General features: G+C 36.4%; 1 protein-coding gene across 3 annotated transcripts in view; it reads left to right on the top strand.

Annotated features, from left to right (window-relative positions):
- LOC139129862 (igLON family member 5-like) overlaps window positions 1–24,264 on the top strand; it is a 50,395-nt gene extending 26,131 nt beyond the window's left edge. Inside the window, exons 2-11 of one of the 3 annotated variants that reach the window (XR_011551705.1) lie at window positions 9,039–9,176; window positions 9,642–9,815; window positions 10,086–10,388; window positions 11,573–11,732; window positions 12,436–12,536; window positions 13,095–13,234; window positions 13,619–13,811; window positions 15,245–15,358; window positions 19,698–22,511; window positions 22,715–24,264. Coding sequence is in view for 2 of the 3 variants with exons in the window: in XM_070695543.1 (XP_070551644.1) it covers window positions 9,036–9,176; window positions 9,642–9,815; window positions 10,086–10,388; window positions 11,573–11,732; window positions 12,436–12,536; window positions 13,095–13,234; window positions 13,619–13,811; window positions 15,245–15,358; window positions 19,698–19,789 (1,418 nt within the window). In the remaining variant the exon portion in view is untranslated. Of the gene's footprint in view, window positions 1–9,035; window positions 9,177–9,641; window positions 9,816–10,085; window positions 10,389–11,572; window positions 11,733–12,435; window positions 12,537–13,094; window positions 13,235–13,618; window positions 13,812–15,244; window positions 15,359–19,697 lie in introns of all 3 variants that reach the window. The other 2 variants (XM_070695544.1, XM_070695543.1) reach the window with 2 other exon arrangements.
- Window positions 24,265–27,166: the final 2,902 nt, after the last annotated feature.

The following is a 27,166-nucleotide window of genomic DNA, read 5'->3' on the forward strand; positions in this document are numbered from 1 at the left end:
TGGGTTGAATAGGGTACACTTCCACTGTTGGTAACAGTACAATTGTGTGTTAAGTGAACCACTTTGAGGAACGTACCACTCCCATAACTCCAGTCTGAGTGTTCTCTTTGACTGAAAAATGATGAGACAAGAAAATTGCAGAGGATGACTTCAAGAAGTGAAAAGTTTGAAAGTCAGAGGGCGCACTGGTAAATAATCCATGTTCCATTTGGGTAATTCAAGTTGTTGTTCAATCTCATCATAGATTCCCCAGCCCAATAATGCACATGTCTTACATACAGAAATGGCACGCTAATTGGTAAGGATCCATCACAAGCCCAAGTATATCATACTGGAATGTTATACAGTCAGCATTGATAGTTTATATACCAAGTATTTAAAGAATATGACTGAAGACATGATGGAGTAAGTGCTGTTTATACTGCACAAGTAATGGAATGCAGAGTTCAGAGCATTATGTTACCACACTGGCAACAGCCGTATAGGAGAAAAAGACAGTCACACCTCCTACAGGGTCATCGGTCAGGAGGCCAGGATTTGTGTTTCACATAGTTGCTCCTTGAAGGACTTTTCACGCACATAATCAACTCTCTGTAATATGTCAAAGAAGGATAGTAAGCCATATTTTCATGTACATGGTCCACTCAGAAATTTGATTGAAAGATGTCAAGTCATGAGCCATTGAGCAAATGGTGACTCTAAGGTACATGCTAAAAACCCTGGAACATGCAGGTCAAAGACCACAATAGATATTGATTGTGTCTGTATGTATTGTGGATTTAGGACTGCAAAGTCGTATCGTCTTTTAGTTTGCATCGATGGACAATATTGAAGGGGTTTAGTGATTGTAGACTGTCAATAGCTGCTTGTGACATCGCGGCCTTCACTATGCATGATGTTGTAAATGGGAGAATGTAGGAACACCATTTCACAACTCATTTCAAATTTTTTAAGCTCCCATAGCCATATGTATATATGGCAATGGAAGCTATTCTTATAGGCTAGGGAAATGTCTGTATGTATGTATGTCTGTATGTCTGTATGTCTGTACGTCTGTATGTCTGTATGTCTGTATGTCTGTCCGTCAACATCAAAAACTCCAAAACCGCTGTACATTTCATCTTGATATTTGGTGTGCACATGGATGATGGGCTGTAGATGAGATTTTGTTCAAATGAAGTTGTCATTGCCAAAAATATGCAAATTAAGTGAAAAAATGTAAAAACAGTCAAAATTGAAAAACTCAATAACCACTGAGCAGATTACATGAAAAATTAGCATGTAAGTACTTTGGGCTGACATGAAATGATTGTGCACATCTTGGGTCAGTATCTTGGACTTGCTATTTTTCATGAATTTTTTTGTAATTTTCTCCCATTTTTGGTCAAAAAATCTGCTCTGAAACCACAAGTCCGATTGATTTGAAACTTGGTATGGAAGTGCATAGGAGTGACCTTTGCCAAATTTGGGCAAATCGTGGTGAAATTTGCATATTTTTAGTTTACACGTCCATAGACTCCCATGTATAAGGCAGATCTCCATAGACTCCCATGTATAAGGCCACGAAAAATAAAAATTAGTTTCTCATCGTATTCATATTGCAAAAAGGATGCAGTGACACAATTTTTAGTCCCCACAGATGAAGTCCAGTGAGCTTATAGATTGGGTCATGTCCGTCTGTTCGTCCATCCGTAAGTCCATCCGTTCACGCATATATCTCGGATATTTTGACAAAATGTCATGTGACCTTGATGACCTTTGATCTCAAATATACATATTTGTCCATAACTCAGTAACCACAAGTGCTACAGCCTTCATGTATGGTATGAGGGGACACCTTATGACGCCACATATTGTACCTCATTAATTATGCACATATCTAATTTTGACCGAGCCAATAGAGCTAGAGGTCTGATTTTTGGTATATAGGGATAACTTAGCAAAACAATTTTTTTGAAAAAATGTCACGTGACCTCGGTGACCTTTGACCTCAAATATACATATTTGTCCATAACTCAGTAACCACAAGTGCTACAGCCTTCATGTATGGTATGATGGGACACCTTATGACGCAACATATTGTACCTCATTAATTATGCACATATCTAATTTTGAGCGAGCCAATAGAGCTAGAGGTCTGATTTTTGGTATATAGGGATAACTTAGCAATACAATTTTTTTGACAAAATGTCACGTGACCTCGGTGACCTTTGACCTCAAATATACATATTTGTCCATAACTCAGTAACCACAAGTGCTACAGCCTTCATGTATGGTATGATGGGACACCTTATGACGCCACATATTGTACCTCATTAATTATGTGCATATCTCATTTTGAGCGAGCCAATAGAGCTAGAGGTCTGATTTTTGGTATATAGGGATAGCTTAGCAAAACAATTTTTTTGACAAAATGTCACGTGACCTCGGTGACCTTTGACCTCAAATATACATATTTGTCCATAACTCAGTAACCACAAGTGCTACACCCTTCATGTATGGTATGATGGGACAGCTTATGACGCCACATATTGTACCTCATTAATTATGCACATATCTAATTTTGAGCGAGCCAATAGAGCTAGAGGTCTGATTTTTGGTATGTAGGGATAACTTAGCAAAACAATTTTTTTGACAAAATGTCACGTGACCTCGGTGACCTTTGACCTCAAATATACATATTTTTCCATAACTCGGTAACCACAAGTGCTACACCCTTCATGTTTGGTATGATTGGACACCTTATGACGCAACATACTGTACCTTAATAATTATGTGCATATCTCATTCTGAGCGAGCCAATAGAGCTGGATGTCTGATTTTTGGTATATAGGGATAACTATAGGAGAGAAATTATTTGACCAAATGTCATGTGACCTCGATGACCTTTTACCTAAAATATATGTTTATGTCAATAAATAAGTAACCACAAGTGCTATGTCCTTTGTATTAGTAGGATGGGAGACCTTATGACAACACACGCTTTACCTCATTAATTATGTACACATCTAATTCTGGGCAAGCGAATAGAGCTAGAGATCTGATTTTTTGGCATATAGGGATTAATTAGCAATATAATTTTTTTTTCAAAATGTCATGTGACCTCGATGACCTTTGACCTTGATTATACATATATATGCATATTTCAGTAACCACAAGTTCTATACCCTCCAATTTTGATAGGATATTAGACCTTAAGATGTCACATCTTGTACCTCATTTATAATGCTCATATGTATTTCTTGGCTGGCCAATACTGCTAGAGGTCTGATCTTTTTTCCCGATTTAGAACCATAACTTAGACATGCCTCATGTGTTTCAAATTGGGAACAACGACATAGACCTATGTGCCCATAGATCTCAACATATACACTCCAGTGATACTTCTTAATGATTATATTTTCCTGCCCCATCAAGACTAATACTCCTATTACAAGTGGGGACTATGTCATTGTAAATGACTTGTTGAGTTAATGGTTGTATCACAGTATTCGATATATCTCATTCTGTATTTTTTCCATTTTATATTCTGAATAATTACATTAAACATATTTCACTGTCTCCAGTACATTTCATTTAAGTATTTTCACTTCATGCACTTTATCCCTTTCACACATGTTCAAATATCTGACCAGAGAACAAACACTAAATAGTCCAGGATGGGAGCTACAGTGTCATTGACGCTATTTTTTAAAGTAATGTATCAAAACTGACCCACTTGATCATGTTCGAGTCATAGAAATAGTAACTCTCACTTTTGTTCTGGTGGCTTGTTTAAATATTTATTTAACAAAAATAATACTTTGCTGTGTTTCCTCTGGCTTCTGAAATTTTTTAGTAAATTTACGAATTGGGTATCGAAACTTTTTGTAAATTTTGAAATTCATAATTAAGTAAAGTTAACCGTTCCAATACGGAATATCATTCAATCAAATTCAAATTAAGTACAACATGTGCTTAGACAGAACTATTTTGAGGTTTGGGGGCCTTGAGCTCTCAATCAACCAGCTGCTTTGCTTCCTTGCATTCGTATATTTACGAATCAACAATGAAAAAAATTAGTAAATCATCTAAAAAATTAGTTAATTTTACGAATTTGAGAGTGGCAGAGGAAATACAGTTTTGTTATGAAGACCAGTGCAATTAGAGTTGGTGCAGGTGATGGAGAGTTCTTTTCGTTGGAACCTTTGATAAACTGTTCAGGTCACTTTCCTTCTTGTAGAGAAAAGTGGTACACTTATACAGTACGTTGAACTTATAGGTTAATTTGCCCTGTTATGCTAAGTTCTGGGTAATGGTGCAATGCAACTGATTGATTAATTTATTGATTGAATTGAACTTTTAATGAACTTTGAACCACTTGGTGCTTCAAAGATGATGGTGCCATGACATACTCATAGGACAATTGATCTTTAAAGTTGTATGCACCTCAAAAGTGAAAGACTTAAACTATTCTTCTATGAAACTTGCAATGATATTTTTATACCAAATGAAGAACGACAAATTGCCTAACATTTACCAAGATTTGAAATCTCAAAGTGGTAGCTATCCCTGTTTTAACTCTGTGGGGAAAAAACTTTTTTCATTTTCAAAGAACCTTGGGCTGTGAAAATTTTCCTTACTCCAAAAGCTTCCAATTGTGAAAGTTGTAGAGTCGGAATACATGTCCCCACTGTGCATTCTACGCTAAGGCTGATTTGTTCTGTTATGCTTAGTTCTGGGTAATGGCACAATAATAACATACTGCAATTAAACTTCGATCTACCAGCTGAGAGCTTCAAAGGTGATGGTGCCATGACAAATTGCGATAGATCTTTTAAACCACCACGGGGTTCAAAGATGATGGCACAATGACACATTGCTAATGATCTCTGAACCACCAAGAGCTTCTGAGCAGCATCAACAGCTGTTAAAACTTGTACTATTCCAATGCTGCAAAAAAATAAGATGAAGGAGTCATTGAAAATATTGATCAAACATGCAAAGTGTGGGCTCAGTAACAGTAGGATTACACAGCTAGTATTCGAAGAATTTGTGTCTGTTACATGTACAGATATCATTTTAGGAATGTCTTTCATATCGGGTGTAATTCATAGATCACTTGTGGAAAAGAAAGATGAAAAACATACCAACACCATGATACATCGTTTTGTGACTAATATAATGTACATGCCTAACTATGATAAATAAACTGATCTTTTTTACATTGCACTATGATACCCCAGTATGTGGCAAGGAATCTGAAAAGAAAGCCCTGATTAGATGCAATTTATGTATCATCATGTTAGCACTTGCATGGAGACAAACAATAATATGGCTTTAAGTCACTAATGGCATTACAGTAGCATACATCTATAGTTACATTTTGTAGTATATCTGATAAAATGGTAAAAATCATACTTGCAAATGTGTCATATACATAATATTCAGAGCATGATAAATCAACTAAAAGAATGTAAAACTGTCAAAGAAGCCACCAAATCATATATACTACAACATTTGATTGTACTTTTGGCCCCTGAAGCTGAGTGTAGGCAGGGAAACTTGAAATAGTGGGGCTGACAGCACAGCTCTTTTTTGTTTTTGTTTGTATTGTGTTTGTCTCTATTGGTTGTCAGTTGAAATGTTCAGATGTATTAAATATTTGCTTACAAATTGTCATATGGATGGAGAACCCGCATACATTGAGTTTTTAATCACGTCGTTATTATCAATTTTACTCATAGGTATAATTTAAAATTTTTCAAACTTTAAAGTAACTCAGTACCCAGAACACAAAGAATCTATTGTCATTGTTTGCTCGGAGGAACAATGACTTTCAAATACCTTGACAACATAAACAATGTTCAGTTTACAAGATGGCGCAAAGATGCATGCAGCTTTAGCGATACATTTTCCTCAGTAAAGTATGACCACCTAGGCTAAACCTCATATGAAAACACTATCTTACCACTTTGAAATAATTACAAAATAACTGATAATGTAAATTTGCTTTAAGCCAAGTGATTTTCTCGATTTTTCATTCACTGGCATCTTAAAGTTTTCCTTACCATAAGTGAAGTGTTGGTGGCATGGCACACCGTGTGATTGACTTAACACCACATGAAAAAAGTACTGATGAAGAAAAAACATCCAAGGCAAAGTTACAAACTTTTCTGCTTTTGCCCAGAAAGTCTTAATTTGCTTTCTTGATCACAGTTGCCAATTCTAAATTGCCTACTGACTGACCTCAAAATTATTTCATCGATCACATGACCTATGTTAAGTTAGATGAACGTAGTTGATGGAATTTAAATTGAGTCTAGTCTTAGATTACACACATCTGATATGAAACAAGGTCAGAAAGTTACAGCCGTTTTATACAACTATGCAATCAGAATCACGCAAACCTTGTAATGGACAGCAAAATGTGTGGAGTAAGGAAGATAATTTGTGTTTTATGAAGTGATATTGTATATGATTGAGATAAATTTTACACTAAAGCTCCATCTGTGTAAAGGACATGATTTGCCAATATGCTCCAATTAACATCTCTGAGTGCAGTATCAGTTACTGGTAGCTTCCCAGAATAGTAAAATCTATAGTTAGCTGTATGCCAGTAAAAGACATGATGTTTAACTTTGCTTATGAGTACTCATGACTCATTCAACAAACTCCTTTAAGTAAACCTAAAATTTTGTATCAATAATGAAAATTAATTTAAGTCAAAAACATTATACTACTTTGGAAAATTAAATATTACATTTGAAATCGTTAATTTTGTTTTGTATTATGTATTCTGATTCTTAAATGCATGTGGCAGGGGTTAATTTAAGACTGACATTCAAAAAAGTGATAAAAATCATAATAAACAAAACTGAAATGACTCGTATTCAAAATGTAAGAACTTCATTGCCAAACAAAATTGTAATTTTATTCAGTAGTATTTAAAGAGCATAATGTGAAAATTTGAGCAAATTTAACACAGCCAGAGTGGAGTTAAATTATTTGAATGTTGAAAAACTGGAGAAAACAGAAGCAAGGAAATATTGTGATTGACGCATACACTTACATTTCTTTCTTACCCAAGTTATGACTGCTTGTCAAGCTGAAAGGTGAACTCTAGCAACATTTTAATCTTGACTTAACAAATCAATGAAAATTGAATGAATCTTTGCAAAAATATGATTTTGAGCAAAAATACGCTGTATTTGCTGCCACATCACCTTAAGTAAACCATGCAATATAATTTTGACAAGTCATCGTTGATGACACAGTCCCCACTTGTTAATAATGGGTACTTTGATTACATGTCCTCAGAGAGGATAGAGTCCTCTTCATTAGTTAGGTCTGTGATAAAAATACTTTGATACAGATGGCGCTCAATGGCCTTGAATGTGAGTTCCATAGTGATGAAAACATAAAACCAATGTAGGCTACCATCCTAAAGTTCATAAATGAGTCAACTAGGAATTAATCAACAGGATGTTGCAAAACATTTTTGCATACAATTCTAACACTTAACAGATTATCACTGGTACCATATTTCATAAAGTTTGATGCAGTATTTACAACACTATGAGATCAACATCTGTATCAAGTTTCATCACATTTGACATTGTATTAATTTGTGGCTATATCACCCTAATTAGGAAAGTTCATTGCTTATGCAATTACAAATTAATTAAAATGACACTGATAAATGTCTTTTTCAATGTTAAAGCAATGTGAGCTTAACATCGGTTAACATCTGTATAAAGTTTCATGAATTTGATGCAGTACATATTTCTTGACATATCAGCCTACTTACGAAACTTCAATAATTGACATGTTACTGCTACATGACGTGAAACAAATTGACGAGCATATGTATGAAATAGGTCAATGTCAACTTTGAATGATACTGGTGGAAATGTGTCTGAGTTATGGCTCTGTACATGAAAACATCGTAATAAAATGGCTGCCTACAGACCATATTGGATCGTATCACATAAAAAATCGACGTACATATGTATGACATAGGTCAATGTCCTTGTACCAACTTTGAATAAAATCGGTTGAGATATGCCTGAGTTTTAATGCCTCTGTATATGAAAAAATCATAACAAAATGGCCCACAGCAGCCATATTGGATTGTATCACAAAACAAATTGACGTGCATATCTATGACATTGGTCAATGTCCTTGTACCAACTTTGAATAAAATCGGTTGGGATATGCCTGAGTTATGCCTCTGCATATGAAAAAATTGTAATAAAATGGCCGCCTAGCGGCCATATTGGATTGTATCACAAAACAAATCGACGTGCATATCTATGAAATTGGTCAATGTCCTTGTACCAACGTTGAATAAAATCGGTTGAAACATGTCTCAGTTGTGGCTCTGTACATGAAAAAATCGTAATAAAATGGCCGCCTGGCGGCCATATTGGATCGTATCACAAAACAAATTGACGTGCATATCTATGACATTGGTCAATGTCCTTGTACCAACTTTGAATAAAATTGTTGAAACATGTCTGAGTTATGGCTCTGTACATGAAAAAATCGTAATAAAATGGCCGCCTGGCGGCCATATTGGATCGTATCACAAAAAAAATTGACGTGCATATCTATGACATTGGTCAATGTCCTTGTACCAACTTTGAATAAAATTGGTTGAAACATGTCTGAGTTATGGCTCTGTACATGAAAAAATTGTAATAAAATGGCCGCCTGGCGGCCATATTGGATCGTATCCCAAAACAAATCGACTTGCATCTGTATGACATATGAAGTAATCCTTGTACCAAGTTTGAGTGAAATTGCTTGTTGCATCTCTGAGATATCTGTGTGAACGGACGCACGCACGCACCACACGCACGCACGCACGCACGCACGGACATGACCAAACCTATAAGTCCCCCGGACGGTGTCCGTGGGGACTAATAAAAGAACCCTGTGTAACTGAAGTGCTACCCTGTTGTGTGTACCGTACAGAACTGTTAATTTCAGAAATGCAGACTGGAAAGATGAGGCTCCAGGCCATTGAATAATCCATAAATTTTTTTTGTCAGCAGCTTACTGCCAAGAACCAGCTATTATTCCTGGACCTTATAATGTGACTGAAGTTATAGGAAGCAATGCACGGCTGCAGTGTAGAGTGCAGAACCTAGGTATATATAGAGTGTCATGGGTTCGAGTAGAGTCAGCAGAAAGTAAGTAATCAATGTGTATAGACCTTTTCCAAGTTATCCCACAATGCATTGCTGTGGCTGTATCAAACGTCGTATACACACTCAAAACAACAAATCATACTGATTTTGTGTTGTACAATGGATTTTGATACAAGAATGACATGAATTAACACTGCCAAAATATGCCTTGTTTATTTTGTATCTATCGGTGACAAAAATATTTTGTCAGGGTGAAAATCTGCCATAGTGTTCTATGATTAACACACCCAGTGTTTACCCTATGGCTAAAAACTTCTATTAGTAATTTACGCTTTGTATACTCTAGCACACAATACATCATGGAAGCTGTAAAAGAACTATTTGAAAATCAGTTGAAAATTTTTTAACATGAATTATTGTTGTTGATGCATAATCTTCTTTCGATGTGAAGCTTTTTAGTTTTCTTTCGTTTGTATGTAATGGTATGTAACCCTCTTGTTTTGATAGTTTTAACAATAGGTGCTGACCCGTATTCTCCCGGTCAGACCAGATACCAGATAGTTGATGAAGAAAGTTGGGAGCTAGAAATTACAGACATTGGTGAAGATGATAGAGGGGAGTACCAGTGTCAAATCAACACAACGCCTAGAAAAACCTACACAGTATTTCTAGAAGTTGCTGGTTAGTACACCTAAAAGTTGCTTGTCAGGATAGTGTTTAGAAGCTGCTGGTTAAAATTTCTGTGGATATTCAAAAATATTAAAAATACTATGGACACAAGAACAAAGAAGTAGCTGATACTCAGAACAAAATCTGTAATCAAAGTCAAAATTTCCAACAGTGGTATATTTATATTCCTCAGCACCAATAATGGTCCATAATTTCTTCTTAGTATATACCATTGTATTTCAAAGTCCCTTTCTCAGTGTTGGTGTGTGCCTTTCTTCCCAGTTCCTGCAAGAATAAGTGCAATTGAACCAATCATGGTGCGCCACCTTGATGCTGATGATATGAAGAAGAGGATATTCAACGAGAGTGACAATGCCATCCTGTCATGTGTCACATCAGGTCGGCCCAAGCCGACAGTGACGTGGATCAGGCATGACGGTGAACTACCTGGAGGTGGTTCTAGTAAGGAAACTGACACGCTGTATTTCGACGATGTCCAGGAAGACAGTGCTGGCACATATGAGTGCACTGCGTCTAATGGTTATGGGAATATGGATTCACAAGAGATAGAATTAGTTGTACAGTGTGAGTATCTGATTGTAAAGAAATTCACATATTCGAAAAATACACTACACAGATACTCAAATTTTTTAGACAATTATCATGTGAGTATCAGTGTTTGACTTATGCAGACACATCATCCTGCAAAGCTAATAGCTATCAAGATTAAAATCCAGGCTTTGATGAGGGATACAAAAATCATAACCTTCCCTGATGCCTCTGTGTTGAAAAAAATTCATGAAACTCAGTGAAGATGTTAATTCTTTGAAGATATTTTGTATTCAAAGCTGAAGATGCTTAACACAAAATATTTATTTTCTCCTGTCACTTTTGAGAATCTCTGTCCCTGAAATAACGGCTGCTTAATTTAGACAAGCTAAATAAATATTTTACTTGTGAACTCAGAAGAAGGAATTCTCTCACCTACCATCGTAGATCTGAAGAGCGCCCCCATACAGGCACATACAAAGATGCCTTTGTTTTTTCAAGAACAGTCTGGTTTGCAAGTTAACCACATGCCTTCTTTGAATGCCAAAATCACTGGTGATATCGTTAATTACTGTGTAGAGTTTGAGTGCAGGAAAATTACTGTAAAATACTCAATATGTTCAGTATATATTTGTTACAAAAAATGTCCTATATCGTGGTGTTCCAGGGGTGCATTTCTGGATATTTCTCATGCTGATCATGTAAATATTAAATTACCTATATTCAAAATCTCTCTCCTTATGCCCTAGAAAGTATAAATATTTTGTCATCCTACAAATAGTAAAATTTCATCCTGCATAGAGCAAACCATTATTATTTAATTATTTATTTACTCATCTATTTAGTTTTCTGTTTATTTTTAGATTACCCACACTGACAGGTTCATGTCCAAATAATAAGTGGATAGCCAAAAACAATAATATATAAATGCAACAAAAGTAAACACAAACAAAAATGAATACAGATTAAGCAAATGAACAGTTTCCTCATCTGCAATCATCAAACAGTTTACAACATGTATATCTGTGACATTCCTGAAACTGTCAAAACTGTCTGACTTTTTTCAGTTACAAACAGTATAGTGGTATATATAGTATTTTGATGTTTTAATGTGTGATGATTGTGGCTTTCTAATGTGTATTTTAGACTCTTAATGGGTAATTGTGTGCTCAAACTAAGGATTCATATGGAAAGTTGAGTTCACTTTTATTCCATTCCAGATAAACCCAAAATTTCAGGACCTGTCAATGATCTGAGATTTGGTGCTGGTAGTAGTGTAAAGCTAAGGTGTATAGCCAACGCCAATCCTGATGCGACATTTGCTTGGTTTAAAGGCAATGTTACTCTCGCCAACTTTGTAGTGCAAGATCGTGTTAGTGAGTAAGTGTGAACAACTATATTGTATGAATAATTTATTTTAAGTTAGTTGCCCTTGGGATTGTGTTTTGGATATTGAAATTTATAATTGTTATGTTTTCTTGTTGCCTGCCTTTGTGATATGTCTTGAAACATGATACTTCAGTGCCATATTGCATTGACAAGTTTTCTCCACACAGATCTAGATGTAGCCAGATCGACAGATCTCGTCACATTGTAGCACCTGCCACATTGCCAGAGATATCACTCACATAGTGGCTGATGTTTCTTGCAAGTTAAGGTAGTATGCGCTTCGAATGTGAAAGACTTAAACTTTTGCTCAAACTTTCCTCAATGAAACTTTCAACCATTCTCTTACCAAATCAACAATAAAATTGCAGGTCACTGTACAAAGTTTGGAACTAGCGAAACAAATCACCTAACATTTTGTGATATTTGAAATTCAAAATGGCTGCCATTCCTGTGTTAATTCTATAGGGGAAAAAATTAAATTTTGGATTTTTGAAAAACTAAGCCAATGAAAGTTTTTCTTTCTCCAAGAGCTTTAAAAATGAACCCCCGCAAGTGATAGATCAGAAAAGAATTGTAAAAGTTTGAGAGTCCAACTATGTATCCCCGAGTCACGTTGTACCTTAAACTATTGACATAGTGTGTCGTCACTCATTGGTTAGAGTAACAATATATTTTTGCCTTTATTTTCTGACAGATATAACATTGACAGATTGGAACCTGAGAGAGATTATGGGGACTACAAATGTATAGCAACAAACGTGCTAGGAAGCAGTGTTCAAAGATATACAATATCTGGTAAGTAATGTTTTGATACTGTCAATATTGTGTATGAATAGATATCAGGTCAGTTATTTATATACATGCGTATCAAATGATATACAGTATTTGTCTTCATCATGATTATATATATCGGCTCAAAACATTTAAACTGTCCCTAGCTCTATGAACAGGTCTGCACTCACCATTGATAGCAATCAGTTTTGGCCCAGCCATGGAGGTGAAAGGGTTATTTGTTCAGCGTTGTTCTAATTATGTCACACACTTAGTAATCTCAGCAATGTTCAGTGTAATTATGTGTTTATGGCAGTATATATTTACCTCACAGTGAAAGACTTAAACTCTTAATCAAACTTTCCTCTTTGAAAAACATTCAACCATTCTCTTTCCAAATCAAGAATTAAAATCAGGGTTTGCCAAGGAAAGTTTGGTACTGGAGAGACAAATAACCCCATAACTGAAAGTGTCCTCATTACTTTTGCCTAAAATAGGATTGACTATTTGTTCAGTCAGCACTATAGTGGTGAAAGATAATTCATGTATTGATATTTTTCATTTAATTGTCTTTTATTTCAGGCAATCCTAAAAGTCCTACTATTACTAGTCATCCAAGGAGTGATAAGCGTACTGCGTACACACTAGAATGGCGTGCACCCCATCAGGGAGGTGGACCAATTCTTCAGTACGCCATGAAATATAGGAGATTTTCAGAAGAAGTAAGTGTGGATCAAACAGTATCATGTATGGAAACACAGTGTACTGTACATCTTTCACCTGTTAACATTGTATTTCAAAATCACCAATAAAAGTTCAGATCACTGTTCAAATTTGATACTATACGAAGACAAATTACCTTCAATTTACCAATATGTTAAAGTCAAAATGTGCCCCATCCATGTTGATTCTGTTTGGATAAACTAGAATCGGAATATCTAGGGCACATTCAACCTTAAACTATTTTCATAATATTCCATAATGAGTGGACTGGTGAAGACTGTCTGAGAGAGTCACTTAATACCATGAGAGAAATATGCTCTATAGGCAGTACAGCTTGATTATACACTTTCTCTAGTTTTTCATTTCAAAAACTATTCATTCAGAGTACTGTAAATGGAACAGAAGTAGTGTTTGGTGACTGGGTAGATGACACCTACACGCCGTCCTTTGGTCACTCATCGTTTGAAAAAACTCTGACAAACCTGGAAGGTGACAGCAAATTCAAGCTGAGACTTTGGGCGGTCAATGAGTATGGCAATGGAGACGTAGCAAAGTTTGAATTTGAAACATCCAAAGGTGAGAATAGAAATTTGGAAATCTCATGTCGAGATACTTATGTGACTTAACCTATGCCTCTTTTATTCACACATGTAATTGTCAGGCTATCTTGAAACCACTAATAAATATGTGCATGCTTAGGATTTGTTGCAGCTTACCTCAGATATATCCTTGGCTTGAAATGTACAGAAATGTTGTCTATTTGTTACGTAAACTTGAGGATGCTGAGTTTCTTGATCTAACTTTTTTCATATTTTTACTCAACAATAAAAGTTCATACAGCAGCTCACTGATGCATTATGGTAGTATGGTAATAAAATGACTGCATAGTTGCTGCCATTGCAGTCCCACAATGCTTGTGAGTGTGTCATCGTATGTCATTGCCCCAAGGTTCAATATTTGTAGTTCAGTCAAGATTTGCAATCAACAAATTTCATGAAAGTTACTAAAGATAATGTTGGAATATGAAAATAAATAAAAACGTGCCAATTTATTTTCATTCAGGAAAAAATATTTAGCAGCCATCTTGACTTGTGGCAAGGATCACCATCCTTACCCAAAGCTTAGGCTCTAGGTTGCAAGACTCAGCGTGCTGCCATACAATCACATGTAAACTCATTCCTTGGCAAATTTAAGGGGGTGCCACCAACAAGGCCATCAATGCCTGTGACAAAGAAATGTATCCAAAAAAATAATTTGTATCAAACAAAACAACGACTATGAACAGTGAATTGCTACTTTCGACTGAAATTACATTCCCGCTTTTACTCAGCTTGAACTTACTAGGCTCAGCCCTATCCGATCTTATGAATTTAGTTTTTTAGTTCCATATTCAAACAAAGTATTATTCGGTAACTTTCAAAACTTAACAAAGTAACATTAAGGTGCAAAGGATGCAACCTGATATTGTTTCTATTATATTTAATTGCCAAACATATTGTTTTATATACTCTGTGATAGTCTTACCGTCCAATTGCATTCTGTACAATAGTAGTTTCTACTATCAAGCAAATTTGTCTGCATGCTGTATTGAGAAGTGTAAAAGAAAGTGTTTTGATGTGATAGTGGAAAGTGGTGCAACAGGGAAAGAATAGGAATAAAAGTTCTTTAAAGTACATAAAATATTCCACCAAGGGTACTAGAGCTTTAATACACAATGAATGTGAATATAACTATTAAGCAATAATTCTCTTCCTCCAGGCAAAGCTTGGTACATTATGCAGTGCAAAGATTACGTGAGTCCCATTATTGCCGTGAGGGGGTACATTATTGCTCTTATTTTATAATTTTGGCAATGCCAGTGAATTTGTAGCTGTAGAGGACTTCTTGGGCCACAATGCTGAATAATTGGTACATTATCAGTTATAATTTAGGGGGATAATATACATCACAAATTTCACTGATTTTGACAAGGCTATCATATGTTACTCAGTAAAATGTGTATTGTTTAGTTGATAGAGTGACGCCAACGGTGAAGCCTGTTGTGACAACAGCGGCAAAGCCAGAGAAAAAGACAACAGAGGAGAAAAAGAAGAACCCTAGCACAAAATCATATCATAAACCAGGTAATCAATCACTGATCAGCCTTTCCATTCCATACAAGTGTGTGAAAGTCAAGTACAATAGATATACTCTGACTATTTCATATCTTGTGTTAGTGATGTGTATGTGCTGATGTGTGTTTATGTACAACATATACCATGTATGTAAAGTGAATGTGTATTTAATAGGTATGCAGGTGTTGGATGTCCAGTAAACTGACTAGAAAATTTTTGAGATCAACATGACCTACAATGATGACCTCTGGTTATATGCAAATGACTTGTACAGATTTTTAAGTTTTGACAAAATTGCAAACTTAGTAATCAAGCTTTGAAAGTGACTACTGATGACGCGACATGTATTGATATTTATCAGACAATATTGGACACATGAAATAAGACAGTATTGACATGAATTATTGAATACCTTGTGACTTTTATGAAGTTGTGTAAGTAGTTGGACCTTGATCTGTCTCATTTTAAGTGACAAATCAAGGAGATGTTACGCAACGTTTACAGACGTCATTAAGATAAATCACTAATCAAAACACAAGACAAAAGACAGACATTGTATAGACAGCCAGCATTGCACTCGAGTACAGGACATTGAATGGAACACTGAGATCTGACACTGCCACAGATAGACAAGACGTGTATACATTCTACTACCAGAGTAACTATCTCTGATGAGGATTTATTGTATTACGGTTTCACTACTCCTGTCAATAAACCCAATTCATACCAATATAATCGACACCCGTGTGAGGCGTGTAACAATTTCTGGAGGCACCGCTGGGATTGAATTGGAAACTGATCAGGATTAGCAAGACCTGCTACACAGTACGGACGGACTGCACAGTAAACTGTAAGTGTGATTTAATTGCTGTACCTTGAAAAGACAAGAACATCAAGATGGCAGATATGGAACAGATAGAGACTTTGCAAGAAAGTATTATGACAACAACTATGAAGATGACAATAGAACAGTTAGGTGAAGTCTTTAAGATACTGAAAATACCAGGCGAAGATAAGACAAAGAATGGGAAATTTGCAGCCCTGCTGGAGCTACACAAATTTATTGGTACTCCAGGAAACTGGAATGGTGATGCAGAAGATGGGGGATTGGCAATCATCACCGAATGGGAGAAGAACATCACAGAACTTGGAAAGAACCGTCAAACAGGTGAGGGAAATAATCCACCTCAAAATGGCGGCCAGCAAGAAAATTCTCAGGGAACCGCCCCTCAAAATGGCAACATCGTAGCTTCGGGTGTGGCCCCTGGGCAGTCACGTGATCAGCCAAAGCCCGCCAAATCTGTGTCCACTGTTGTACATACCAAAGACTTTAAGATTGAAGGTCAACTTGGGGAGCCAGAAGAGACTGATCCAATGATGGTTATAGACATAATTAATCAAATGGATGATGGTAGAAGTAAGGGTACAGTGACAAGGAAATTGTCAGAGCTGTATTGCAAGCTCTGCGCAAGACAGTAGAATTTGGGAACATATTTCGAAGTGACAGAAATGTGACCTATTCAAGAGACAAATGGGCTATTTTGGGAAGATGACATCAGGGATTCAGACCAGACCCAGCAGATACAGCAGCTGTACTAGCCTTGAAGGAAAGAAAACCCTCAACGGTAGGTGAACTGCGTAAACTGCTAGGATTCATCGGGTATTACCGACAATACATCAAAGACTTTTCCAGAATAGCCAAACCACTGTATGACTTACTGTCAGTTTCACCAGATGAGAGAGAAAATGACAGCATCAATGACAAGAAGAAACCCAAGGTTAAGAAAGCAGCAAAGGGTCAAGTACATTCCGCTCAACCCATGGTGTGGACCGATCGACACATGCAAATATTAGACAGCCTGATCACCTGTATAGTAGATGCATCTGTGATGGCCGACCCAGACTATGAGCAGCCGGATGTACTTCACACTGACGCTTTAAAAAGTGGAAAAATGGAATGCAAGAAGCATATAAATTAGCATCCCAGAATTCCAACAAGACAGCAGCGCGTGGAAAGAAGTACTACGACCAAAAAGCTCAAAGTACTGAACTCCAACCAGGTGACAGAGTGTTGGTACGAAATCTGACTGAAAGAGGCGGACCAGGCAAACTCCGATCATACTGGGAAGACAAAATCCACGTCGTGACAGAAAGAAAAGGTACAGACAGTCCTGTTTATGAGGTTAGACCAGAAACTGGCCAAGGAAGAATCAGAGTGCTACATCGCAATCTGCTCCTGCCCTGTGATGGACTACCTGTGGAAATAGAATCTCCAACAGCGCCTACATCAACCCGCCAGGTGAGAAGACGAAGTCGGAGACAGAGACCAGACAGCCAGCCAACTGAAGAAGTCAGTGAAAGTGACAGCAGCAACACCAGTGATGAAGATGAAAATTATCATTACTACATCACACGGCCTAGCAACACTGCATCAAATGATGAGAAGATAAACAAAGATAGAAACACAAGTGGATCAACCTGGAGACGTTACGCATCACCATTTAAATCCAGTTCTTACTTTCCAGCCAATCAAATCTCCTCCTATAGTGCATCTCCATGAAGAGCCAATAACGCAAGAGAGAGACAGCACTATAGCAGCAGATCACCAAACTGAGCTCCAAGTACAACCATCAAATGTACCTGAACGCTCACAAGGTGAGTCAACTGTTAATGTGCCAGATACAGACACATCAACCAGACGATATCCAGCCAGAGAGACCAGACCACCATCTATGTTAACTTATACATCGATGGGACAGCCTGAATATCACCGCATCGACCCACATGTCAACGTTGCCATGGTTACACCACCAGCAGCATCGCCAAGACAGCCAACGCCGATGTGGTACCCACCATATATGCCAGCGCAGCCTACACTATATCCGTGGATGATGCCAATGATGCAACCACAACCACTAGTGTATCCACATGGTATATATCTGACACCAAACAATGCACCAATCCATTGCTGAGGACACTGTATTAGACTGAATCTGACCTGGAATGAACTGTGAGGACCTGGACTGTTTATAAACAATTGATGACCTTGATTGACCCACTTGAAGTCTTAGTTCAATTACACTATTTGACTTGAACTCATGCAATTATTTGGACACTGTTTAATTGTTTCTAGCTATGCACTGCCAAAATACCAAATTCACTATCAAATTTGGATTTGCAACAGAACATTATGAAATTACTTGCAAAAGAATTTCAAAAACATTTGTAGACATTGCATTTTTGAACAATGGAACTCACTGAATAGACTTCTAATAGTATTGTTTACAAATGAGATGGACTCTGTGATACAAAGACACTGCCATGAAATTGAACACTGCCATGCAAATGCTGAGCAATGAACTCTTATTTTAAAAGAACTGCTCAGAAGACTTACAAATTGAACAGTATCTAACATTTTGCTTCTTTTTGGCAAATGTCTGGGACGACATTTATTTAAGGAGGGGAGAGTGTTGGATGTCCAGTAAACTGACTAGAAAATTTTTGAGATCAACATGACCTACAATGATGACCTCTGGTTATATGCAAATGACTTGTACAGATTTTAAGTTTTGACAAAATTGCAAACTTAGTAATCAAGCTTTGAAAGTGACTACTGATGACGCGACATGTATTGATATTTATCAGACAATATTGGACACATGAAATAAGACAGTATTGACATGAATTATTGAATACCTTGTGACTTTTATGAAGTTGTGTAAGTAGTTGGACCTTGATCTGTCTCATTTTAAGTGACAAATCAAGGAGATGTTACGCAACGTTTACAGACGTCATTAAGATAAATCACTAATCAAAACACAAGACAAAAGACAGACATTGTATAGACAGCCAGCATTGCACTCGAGTACAGGACATTGAAGGAAACAGACCTGACACTGCCACAGATAGACAAGACGTGTATACATTCTACTACCAGAGTAACTATCTCTGATGAGGATTTATTGTATTACGGTTTTCACTACTCCTGTCAATAAACCCAATTCATACCAATATAATCGACACCCGTGTGAGGCGTGTAACACAGGCGCATTGACACATAATATCTGTTACATAAGTTTCATGCGTCTCGCAACCTTCAGAATAACTTTTCCTTATGTCTTCACTCACATTTGTAAGGTTGGCATGTACTGGATAAATAATATTTCGGTGGTGACGATTTGAAACCAAGTCAGAGCGTTTGTTTCAAATATATATACACACGTACTGCATGCACTCCACTGTTAGTATATGTTTACACATTAACAGACCCATCTCTAATTTTCTCACAGTATTTGTAATTGTCTGTTCAAAGCCACCATGTGATTGGTCCGATATTTGTTCGTTTCAGTGACTCATCAAGTCAAGGACGGTGCATCTCCCAGGGCATGTCTCTCATTTGCTGCCATGGCAACAGTGATTCTCATACAGCTGTTCTTGTAGAAGATGTGGTAGAGCATAGATAACAAAGGAGTGGCTATTGGTGACCCGTGGTCAATGCACTTGAAATGACATGAAATCTGCAAATGAAATTTTGTCAAAATAGTTTAATATTTATCATTGTGCCTTAGATCTCAATGATCTTGTATAGTATTAGCCAATGTAAGAGACACTGTGTCTTAATGGTTCATCGGCTTCAATAGCTGTAACTTTAGATTTATTTTCCAGAATTTTTATTCTGTTTGCAATTTATCTTTTAATTCTTAATCCCAAAATCCTGTTGAAATGCCTGGCAATTTAACTTGTTGACACAACAACATTTCAATGTCCAATGTTTATGCAACAACTGTGTATTTGGTCCACTTACACTCCAAAATTAACATTCATGTTGTGAGCAATGATTTGTGTTCAAGTAAGCAGGCCTACGTTCATTTTTAATAGCACAAAGACTGGAAAAAAATTGTTATTTTTAGGGATAAAAATACTGGTAATGCAATCAAAAGTTATAGCTGTGTCCCATTAAGGGAATTAGGTCATCCCTGTGTAGTAAGAGTTGCTGATTTTCAGCTAGATGGCTACCCATAGACAGGTGCACTGTTAAGAATATGCAAATTGAGTGCCTTTGACATATTATAAGTAAACAAACCTTTTTTATATGGATATATGCAACTTTGTGGTGACTGGGTAATTAAAGTTTGGATATCAGCTTTGTAGGTTTTATCTGTAACGACGCAAATGGTTATTCAGCATAGTGGAAAGATGAAAGAGCCATTATCAACAGAACAGCTGAAGAAGACAAGAATGATATTTTTCAGCCATCAGAGACAAATCAACTGAGATACTGAACAACAATCCTCACAAACCATGATTGGCATAATTATGTCAGAGTTGTAAACACTCGACTGTATCAAATTATGCATCAACATAATTTGAGTATATGACTGGTTTTCAGAATAAATTGAATCTCTTTTTCAAAGATGATCAAAGAAGCAACTCTTTTCCCTGTTAGTAGTGTATTGACTCGTGCTCCCAGTATTTTTCAAAGTGCCATTTCTCCAATAATACATGCTCAGGCAAAACAATAATATCAAACAACGATTTTGTCGCTTTTAAAAAACAAAAATCTCCCTCAGTAAACAAGACTAAGTGTCATTCACTCGTAGCTGTTTGTTATTGATGATCGAGCTGTACTAGTTCCAATGTTGGTTACCAAGGTGACAGCTAAATACTGTAAAGCTTATTAATCTCTGACCCCACATCTGTGAAAAGTGAAATTTTTGTTGTATTGCTCCACTAGACTCTAACACCTAGCTGTTGTCCCATGGATTGGTATAATGCGGCCTGTTATCTCTGAAGTAAGCCTCATTTATACCTCCAACTTGCCGAGCTGGGGTAAATCAGAGCAAGAGTCAGGGCTTCACTGCATATACCAGCTTGCAAGTGCATGAATGGCTGTTGTTTTATAGCATTCAATATGCCAATGTTTATAAAATAAACTCAGCGACACCATGCACATGTATCGGTAATTAAAAAGCCTGGTAATGAATCGCCACAGGTACCTGAAACACCGTGAAATGTTAGATTCAACGATCTGTGTATTATCACCAGCAATATAGCTACACATTCATGTACCTAAATGTCCAGTGATGTACAGGTATATTTTATCACACAATCATAGTCATTGTCTGATGTTAGGTATCTGAACTAGTAACCTTTAAAAGTCATCATGAGTACATGATCAAATCCTTGATGCGTAAAAGAAAAAATCCTTGATACACAAATCATTTATATTTTTATTGAACAAAAGAATTAATCTGAGCATATCTGGGACATTTATTCACTCTGTCACTGTATATAAGATTCGGAAACTAGCAGTGTTTTTTAACCTTGTGAGTTTCGCCGCATACGTAGGAAAACTTACTAACATTTAGCAAAGCTTAATATAATTAAAGAAGTTTTACATAGCATAACATAACTTTGTAATTTAGATAACTTAATCAAAATTGATAAATTTTCTGTGTTCAAAGTGCCTAGCTATTATCACTGTGCCTTCACGTTATTTATAAAAAGATTGCTGGAATTGGGATATCTTTGAGTCAATCATGGAAGACAAAATCTTTTACCAAGTTTGTTGATTTTCACTGGTATGTTACAGCGTTTTTATTTTCGTGAATCAAACATGAATACCCACTTATCTATTTTAGATTTCAGATATTTTTTTTAATTTGATGATTGTTACCAGTTAGTAACAATGGAAAAGAAAACTGTTTACCAGTCAGTAACGATGGAAAAGAAAACTAATGTAAAATAATGTATTTACAGGCACATATATACGTTAGTTTATTGTGCGTACTTCTAGTGCATTTTTCAAATTTCCAGGCTTATGTAATCAAATCTGACCATGATGACAATGCAAAAACTCAGTGAGACATTCAAAATAAATGACTTTGTGTCATGGGTTTGACCTGTGAAATGTTTAAAATTAAAGTTTTTGTGAAATGTAATGTTGGTTGCCATTTTTAGCTTTCTTTCTTATTTCAGTCGACTTTTCACCAATCTTTTGAATTTTTGATTCCACATAACACACAATTTGGTGTTTATAGAAGTGTCCTGTTCTGTTCTGTCAGACTGAAATCAGCCTGACTTTAGAAAATAAATAGGATGTTGCTACAGTGTCCCGACATATCAACATTCAAAGTGCTAATTCATTTCTGCTTCACCGTAAGTCTTCATCCAATACCACAAGTCACCAAGACTTTGTGTCTCAGTGATTCAGGTATTGAAAATGTATGGTAATCTCGTACAGACATGTTTTCTGTATTTGTTACTGAACCAAGGTTATCATATATGTGATGAGATGTGGCATGCCTACATGCATTATTGACGGTGTAATTAACTGTCATGTATTCCAGTGGGGTACTCCCATAGAAAGGTGTATGGGACATTTGCTGACTCAGCGTGAAGGAAATTTTTGATATGAGGGAGAATGCTGGTAAATATCCCAAATTTGTCAAGAAAATCTGTAACAAATGGTCCTATTTTTGGTATATTCATTGGTAGATATATTCAACTAGGATGGCACAACACTGTTTGAAAATATTGGGAGTACCCCACTGCTGCATAGTATGGCATCTCTCATACCAATTGTCATGTCAAATGTCATCATTCTTGGTTCCTGACATGTTTCTTACTTGATTGGTGCAAATCCAAGAAATGGAACTTATTCATCTGGTCTCAATCTCAATTCAGCAGTTTCAAAATCATATTGCTTGATCGACATGTTTAAATATATTGCACAGTTTTAGAGACACCACAAAATTAACGTAATGGCCATGTTTTTTTATCACATGTGTAATATATATATCTTACAGTCACCCAGTTGTACTTATACCGTAGACTGTTGATCATAAAAGCTAATGCATGAGTAATGTAATTTCTGCGTTTAGGGGAAAGGGAACAGACCTGTTTTATATATGAGCCAATATCGCAATACAGAATTTGCTGTGGTTGTTCGGAAATCACTTTCACATTAAGCAGTTTGGGAGCGGGAGGGCGCTCTAATACAAAGAAATTAAGTTTCTCTTGTGTAAACTTTTATGATTGACAGTCCCTAAGTACATTGCCTTACTTGTAATTGTGAAACTACTCTGGTAATTTAACAGTAGTTAAAAGACAAATATCTGTATACTCAAGAAATGCATATGGTTCTTTTACTTAAAACTAATTATACATGATTTTCTTCGTTTCAAATTTATTCATTTAGTTACATTTGAATATTTGAACGCTTGCCATATTTGCATTTATTAATTTCTTGTTATAATGATGTTATGATATGTTTTGTGTTACAAAAACAAAGAAGTATTAAATGTGAATGAAAGGTTTTATGATGATTTTTTGTACCTGGCCATGTTTGCAACACAAGCTTATTTTGTAAATGTTTAGCATTCAGGTGTATAGTGCATCACAGATTACATTGCTCTATAGAATGCATAGTCAAGAATCTCGAAAAAACAATTATGTGTACTGATTAAGGTTAGTTCGCACCTCGAAAATAAAAAATGTAAACGTTTTCTCAAACTTTCCACAAGCAGACTTTCAGCCATTCTCTTTCAAAGTCAAGAATAAAAATCAGAGGTCACCATGCAAATTTCAGTATCAGAGACAAAAATTGCCCAACATTTCATGTCATTTGCAATTTATAACTGCTGCCATATTCCCTGTGTTATCTCATAGACCTTAAAAACGTGTTCTATATGAGGAAAAACAAAAGCCCCAATTTTGACACCACTGAGATGTTGAAGCTTCAAAATGAACCTACACAGGTGGTAGGTCGAAGGAATTTTGTGAAAATGTCTGTCACTGTTCGAGGCGCATTCTACCTTAATTTGTTACTAATTTATCTTGTTGAATGTAATTAACAAATCAGAGTATCCAGCAGATTTGCTTTGCAATTAAAATGTTATTTGTAAATTTCCAAAGTGAATGTCTATGATGGTCTTCTTTCTGGCCGTAATCAAACAACTTTTATACATACTGTGCCTCTATTGCCATTCTCCTGTAGAGTACTAATATGAACCCGTATTTTAACATGTTAAATTGTAGTGGTCGTCGGAACAGCGCAAAGGTTGCCAGGGACTCCTACGACCAATATAAACACTGTATCCAAGCTACGTTGGTGATTGATGAAAGATAAAACGTTTGTCTTAATGTACATCGTAAAATTTAAATGTTCCAGCTATTTTGACATGCATCTACATATGAAATACCTTTTTATAAACAAGAAAGTTGCACATGCGCAGTTCCTACGACCACTTCCCTTTATACGAATTATATTTTCACTGTAACCAGAACTGCTTACAGTTAGGCGTGCATTGTTATGTTCGTATACATTTGAGCGAACAGAACTTATGACACTATAAGAAATGTCGTTCGTAATCAGTACCAAAATTGTGTTGTTTGCCTTAAGTTTTTAGGGATTGCACTTTAAAAAAAAGGTACAATTTTACCAAAAGCAAACAAACTAACGATCGCATTGAAAATTTGTGTTCTGCCACCGACATCTCAGTTTCATCGTTCACGGTTCCTTACCGCGTTGCATGTCATCTATGCAGCTGAAGTGAAGAACGGTTGTTGTCGATTGTGCATCATGACAGAACCGCTAGACGACAAGATTTCTGTTGACGAATTTTAATATCTGGGTGATGACATGTAAATATTATAATTTTACTTTGCTTTAATTGCTCAAAGGGAGTGCGGTAAGGCAAAAATTACAAAACTCAGAGTTGCAAACTTCAACAAACACTTGAAGCTGCTGCTGGGGTAGAAACTAAAGTACAAGAAATAAATTTCACAAGATAGGTTGTCTTTGTGAGTAAATTATATATACATTAACTTTTGAAAGTGTGCCACAACCCTCCAGTGAAATGGAATGGCCAAAGAGCGGGATAATAATGCGTTTTTGTCAGTCAATGCCATGAAACTGGGTGTGGAAATAATGAAAACATATCGATGTATAACAAAATGTCTTAACATTACTCCTAAATCTTGATTTGTATCAACTTTTTGATGTCTACTTTCCAGAGCTTTGTTGTTTAGGCCTGACCATACACCAATTTTGGCTCGGCACCATGACAAATTACACAGTACTGACATACATGCCTTAAAAGGGTCGGGTTATTTGTCAGCTTTATCAAGAAGCAAATTGACCAACTTGTGTATTTCCTTCGGTGTAACCATTTAAAGATCACCATCTTTTATACAGGCTAGACATTTTCTCAAAACTCCCTGTATTACCATGTCAAGTATATCATCACATATGATTCGTCTTCGCACTGTTACCTACAACATTAAAGGGAAAAGGTCGTCGGAACTGCGCCTGTGCGAGTTTCTTGTTTACAAACAAGGTATTTCGTGCACGATATCTAGATGCACCTCATCATCATAGCTGCAACATTTAAATTATACGATGTAGATTATGACAGATAGACATGTTTTAGCTTTCATCAATCACTATCGTACCTTGGATACAGTGTTTACACTGGTCGTATGGGTCCCATACGACCTTTGAGCGCTGTCCCAACGACTGTAAGCTTAGGCCAAATAAAAAAATATGTGCTGTTCCGATTACATGGTTTTCAAAAATAGGGTAGGTAGGTAGGGAATTTTTTCATTTTTTTATTTCTCAATGTGCATTTTGTAGGCGTTCAAACAAACTACCAGTGAACAATTTCCTCATGAAACGCACTCAAATTGAATACCAATATTCATCAGTAGAATTGAAGTGTGTGGTTTATTAGACTGCCATGGAAATTGATATGGCTGAATAACAATTCTTTGACAGGAAAGTGAACTATTATTATCCTCAGCTTTTTGCAGTCACTCGCAAGAAAAACGCACATACTTTATGTTCAAGTTGTTTGTAGCCTCGCCAACCTGTATATTTGTCTGCTGTACTTCCAACCACGGCCCAGCAGCATCACTGGCACATTCAACTCGAATAGAGTACATTTCACATTCAGAAAAACCTGGATGGTGTTCCTCCAAAATTTCTTCGAATGTTCGGTTCTGTTTAACAGAAGACAAAATCGACCTTTCTTCGCCATGATCGCATTTGCAAAACAAAATTGAGTACACGTTATGTCCATCGCGAGTCACCATTTTGTTTGAGACGAGGCCTGCTTTAAGTAGGGTACCAGGCCCTTTTTTTTCTTGGTTAAACTTACTTGAATTGTATGTTTTCTTGAAGATCTTGTCTCAGGATTCAAAAAACTGTTTGAATGATAGTTCTATCTTGTCTACTTCCAGGGTTATGATTTTTTTTAGAATTAAAATATGCTCGATTTTTTTGACAAATGGTCAAAAAATTTCAACATATGGCTAAGAGTCATTTTGTGGGTATCCCTATGAAAAAATATATTGTTGTATAATAATGTGACGTAGCCACTCGATAGTTAATACTATATGATATTTTATGACTTGAATTTAGTTTGTATGACTGACAGTGAATGACCGACAGTGACCTATAGTAACCCTTCTGCACGTGGTGCATCGTGAGAATGATTCCCTTGTTTATTTTCGTGACCTTTGATGTAACCGTTCATCCGTCTTTAGTGAACGTATTGTTTTGACAACATGTTTAAGTCATTAAAGCGCAGTGGTCGTCGCGCTGCGCGTGCGTGATTTTTTTGTTGATAAACATAAATTTTTGTAAACATAAGTCTTCTCAACTTCAATAGGAGTGAGATGGGAGCAGTCCCCCACTTTGTTAAGGCCTTTGTAAGACTCAACATCATGCAATAGTAAAATATTAAGATCGGAAACGAACTTCAGTGGTGTATTTCTATCTATAAACTCGTGTAGAGCTACGAACATTGGGACACT

The sequence above is a fragment of the Ptychodera flava genome, chromosome 3 (genome assembly GCF_041260155.1).
Source record: "Ptychodera flava strain L36383 chromosome 3, AS_Pfla_20210202, whole genome shotgun sequence".
NCBI lineage: Eukaryota > Metazoa > Hemichordata > Enteropneusta > Ptychoderidae > Ptychodera > Ptychodera flava.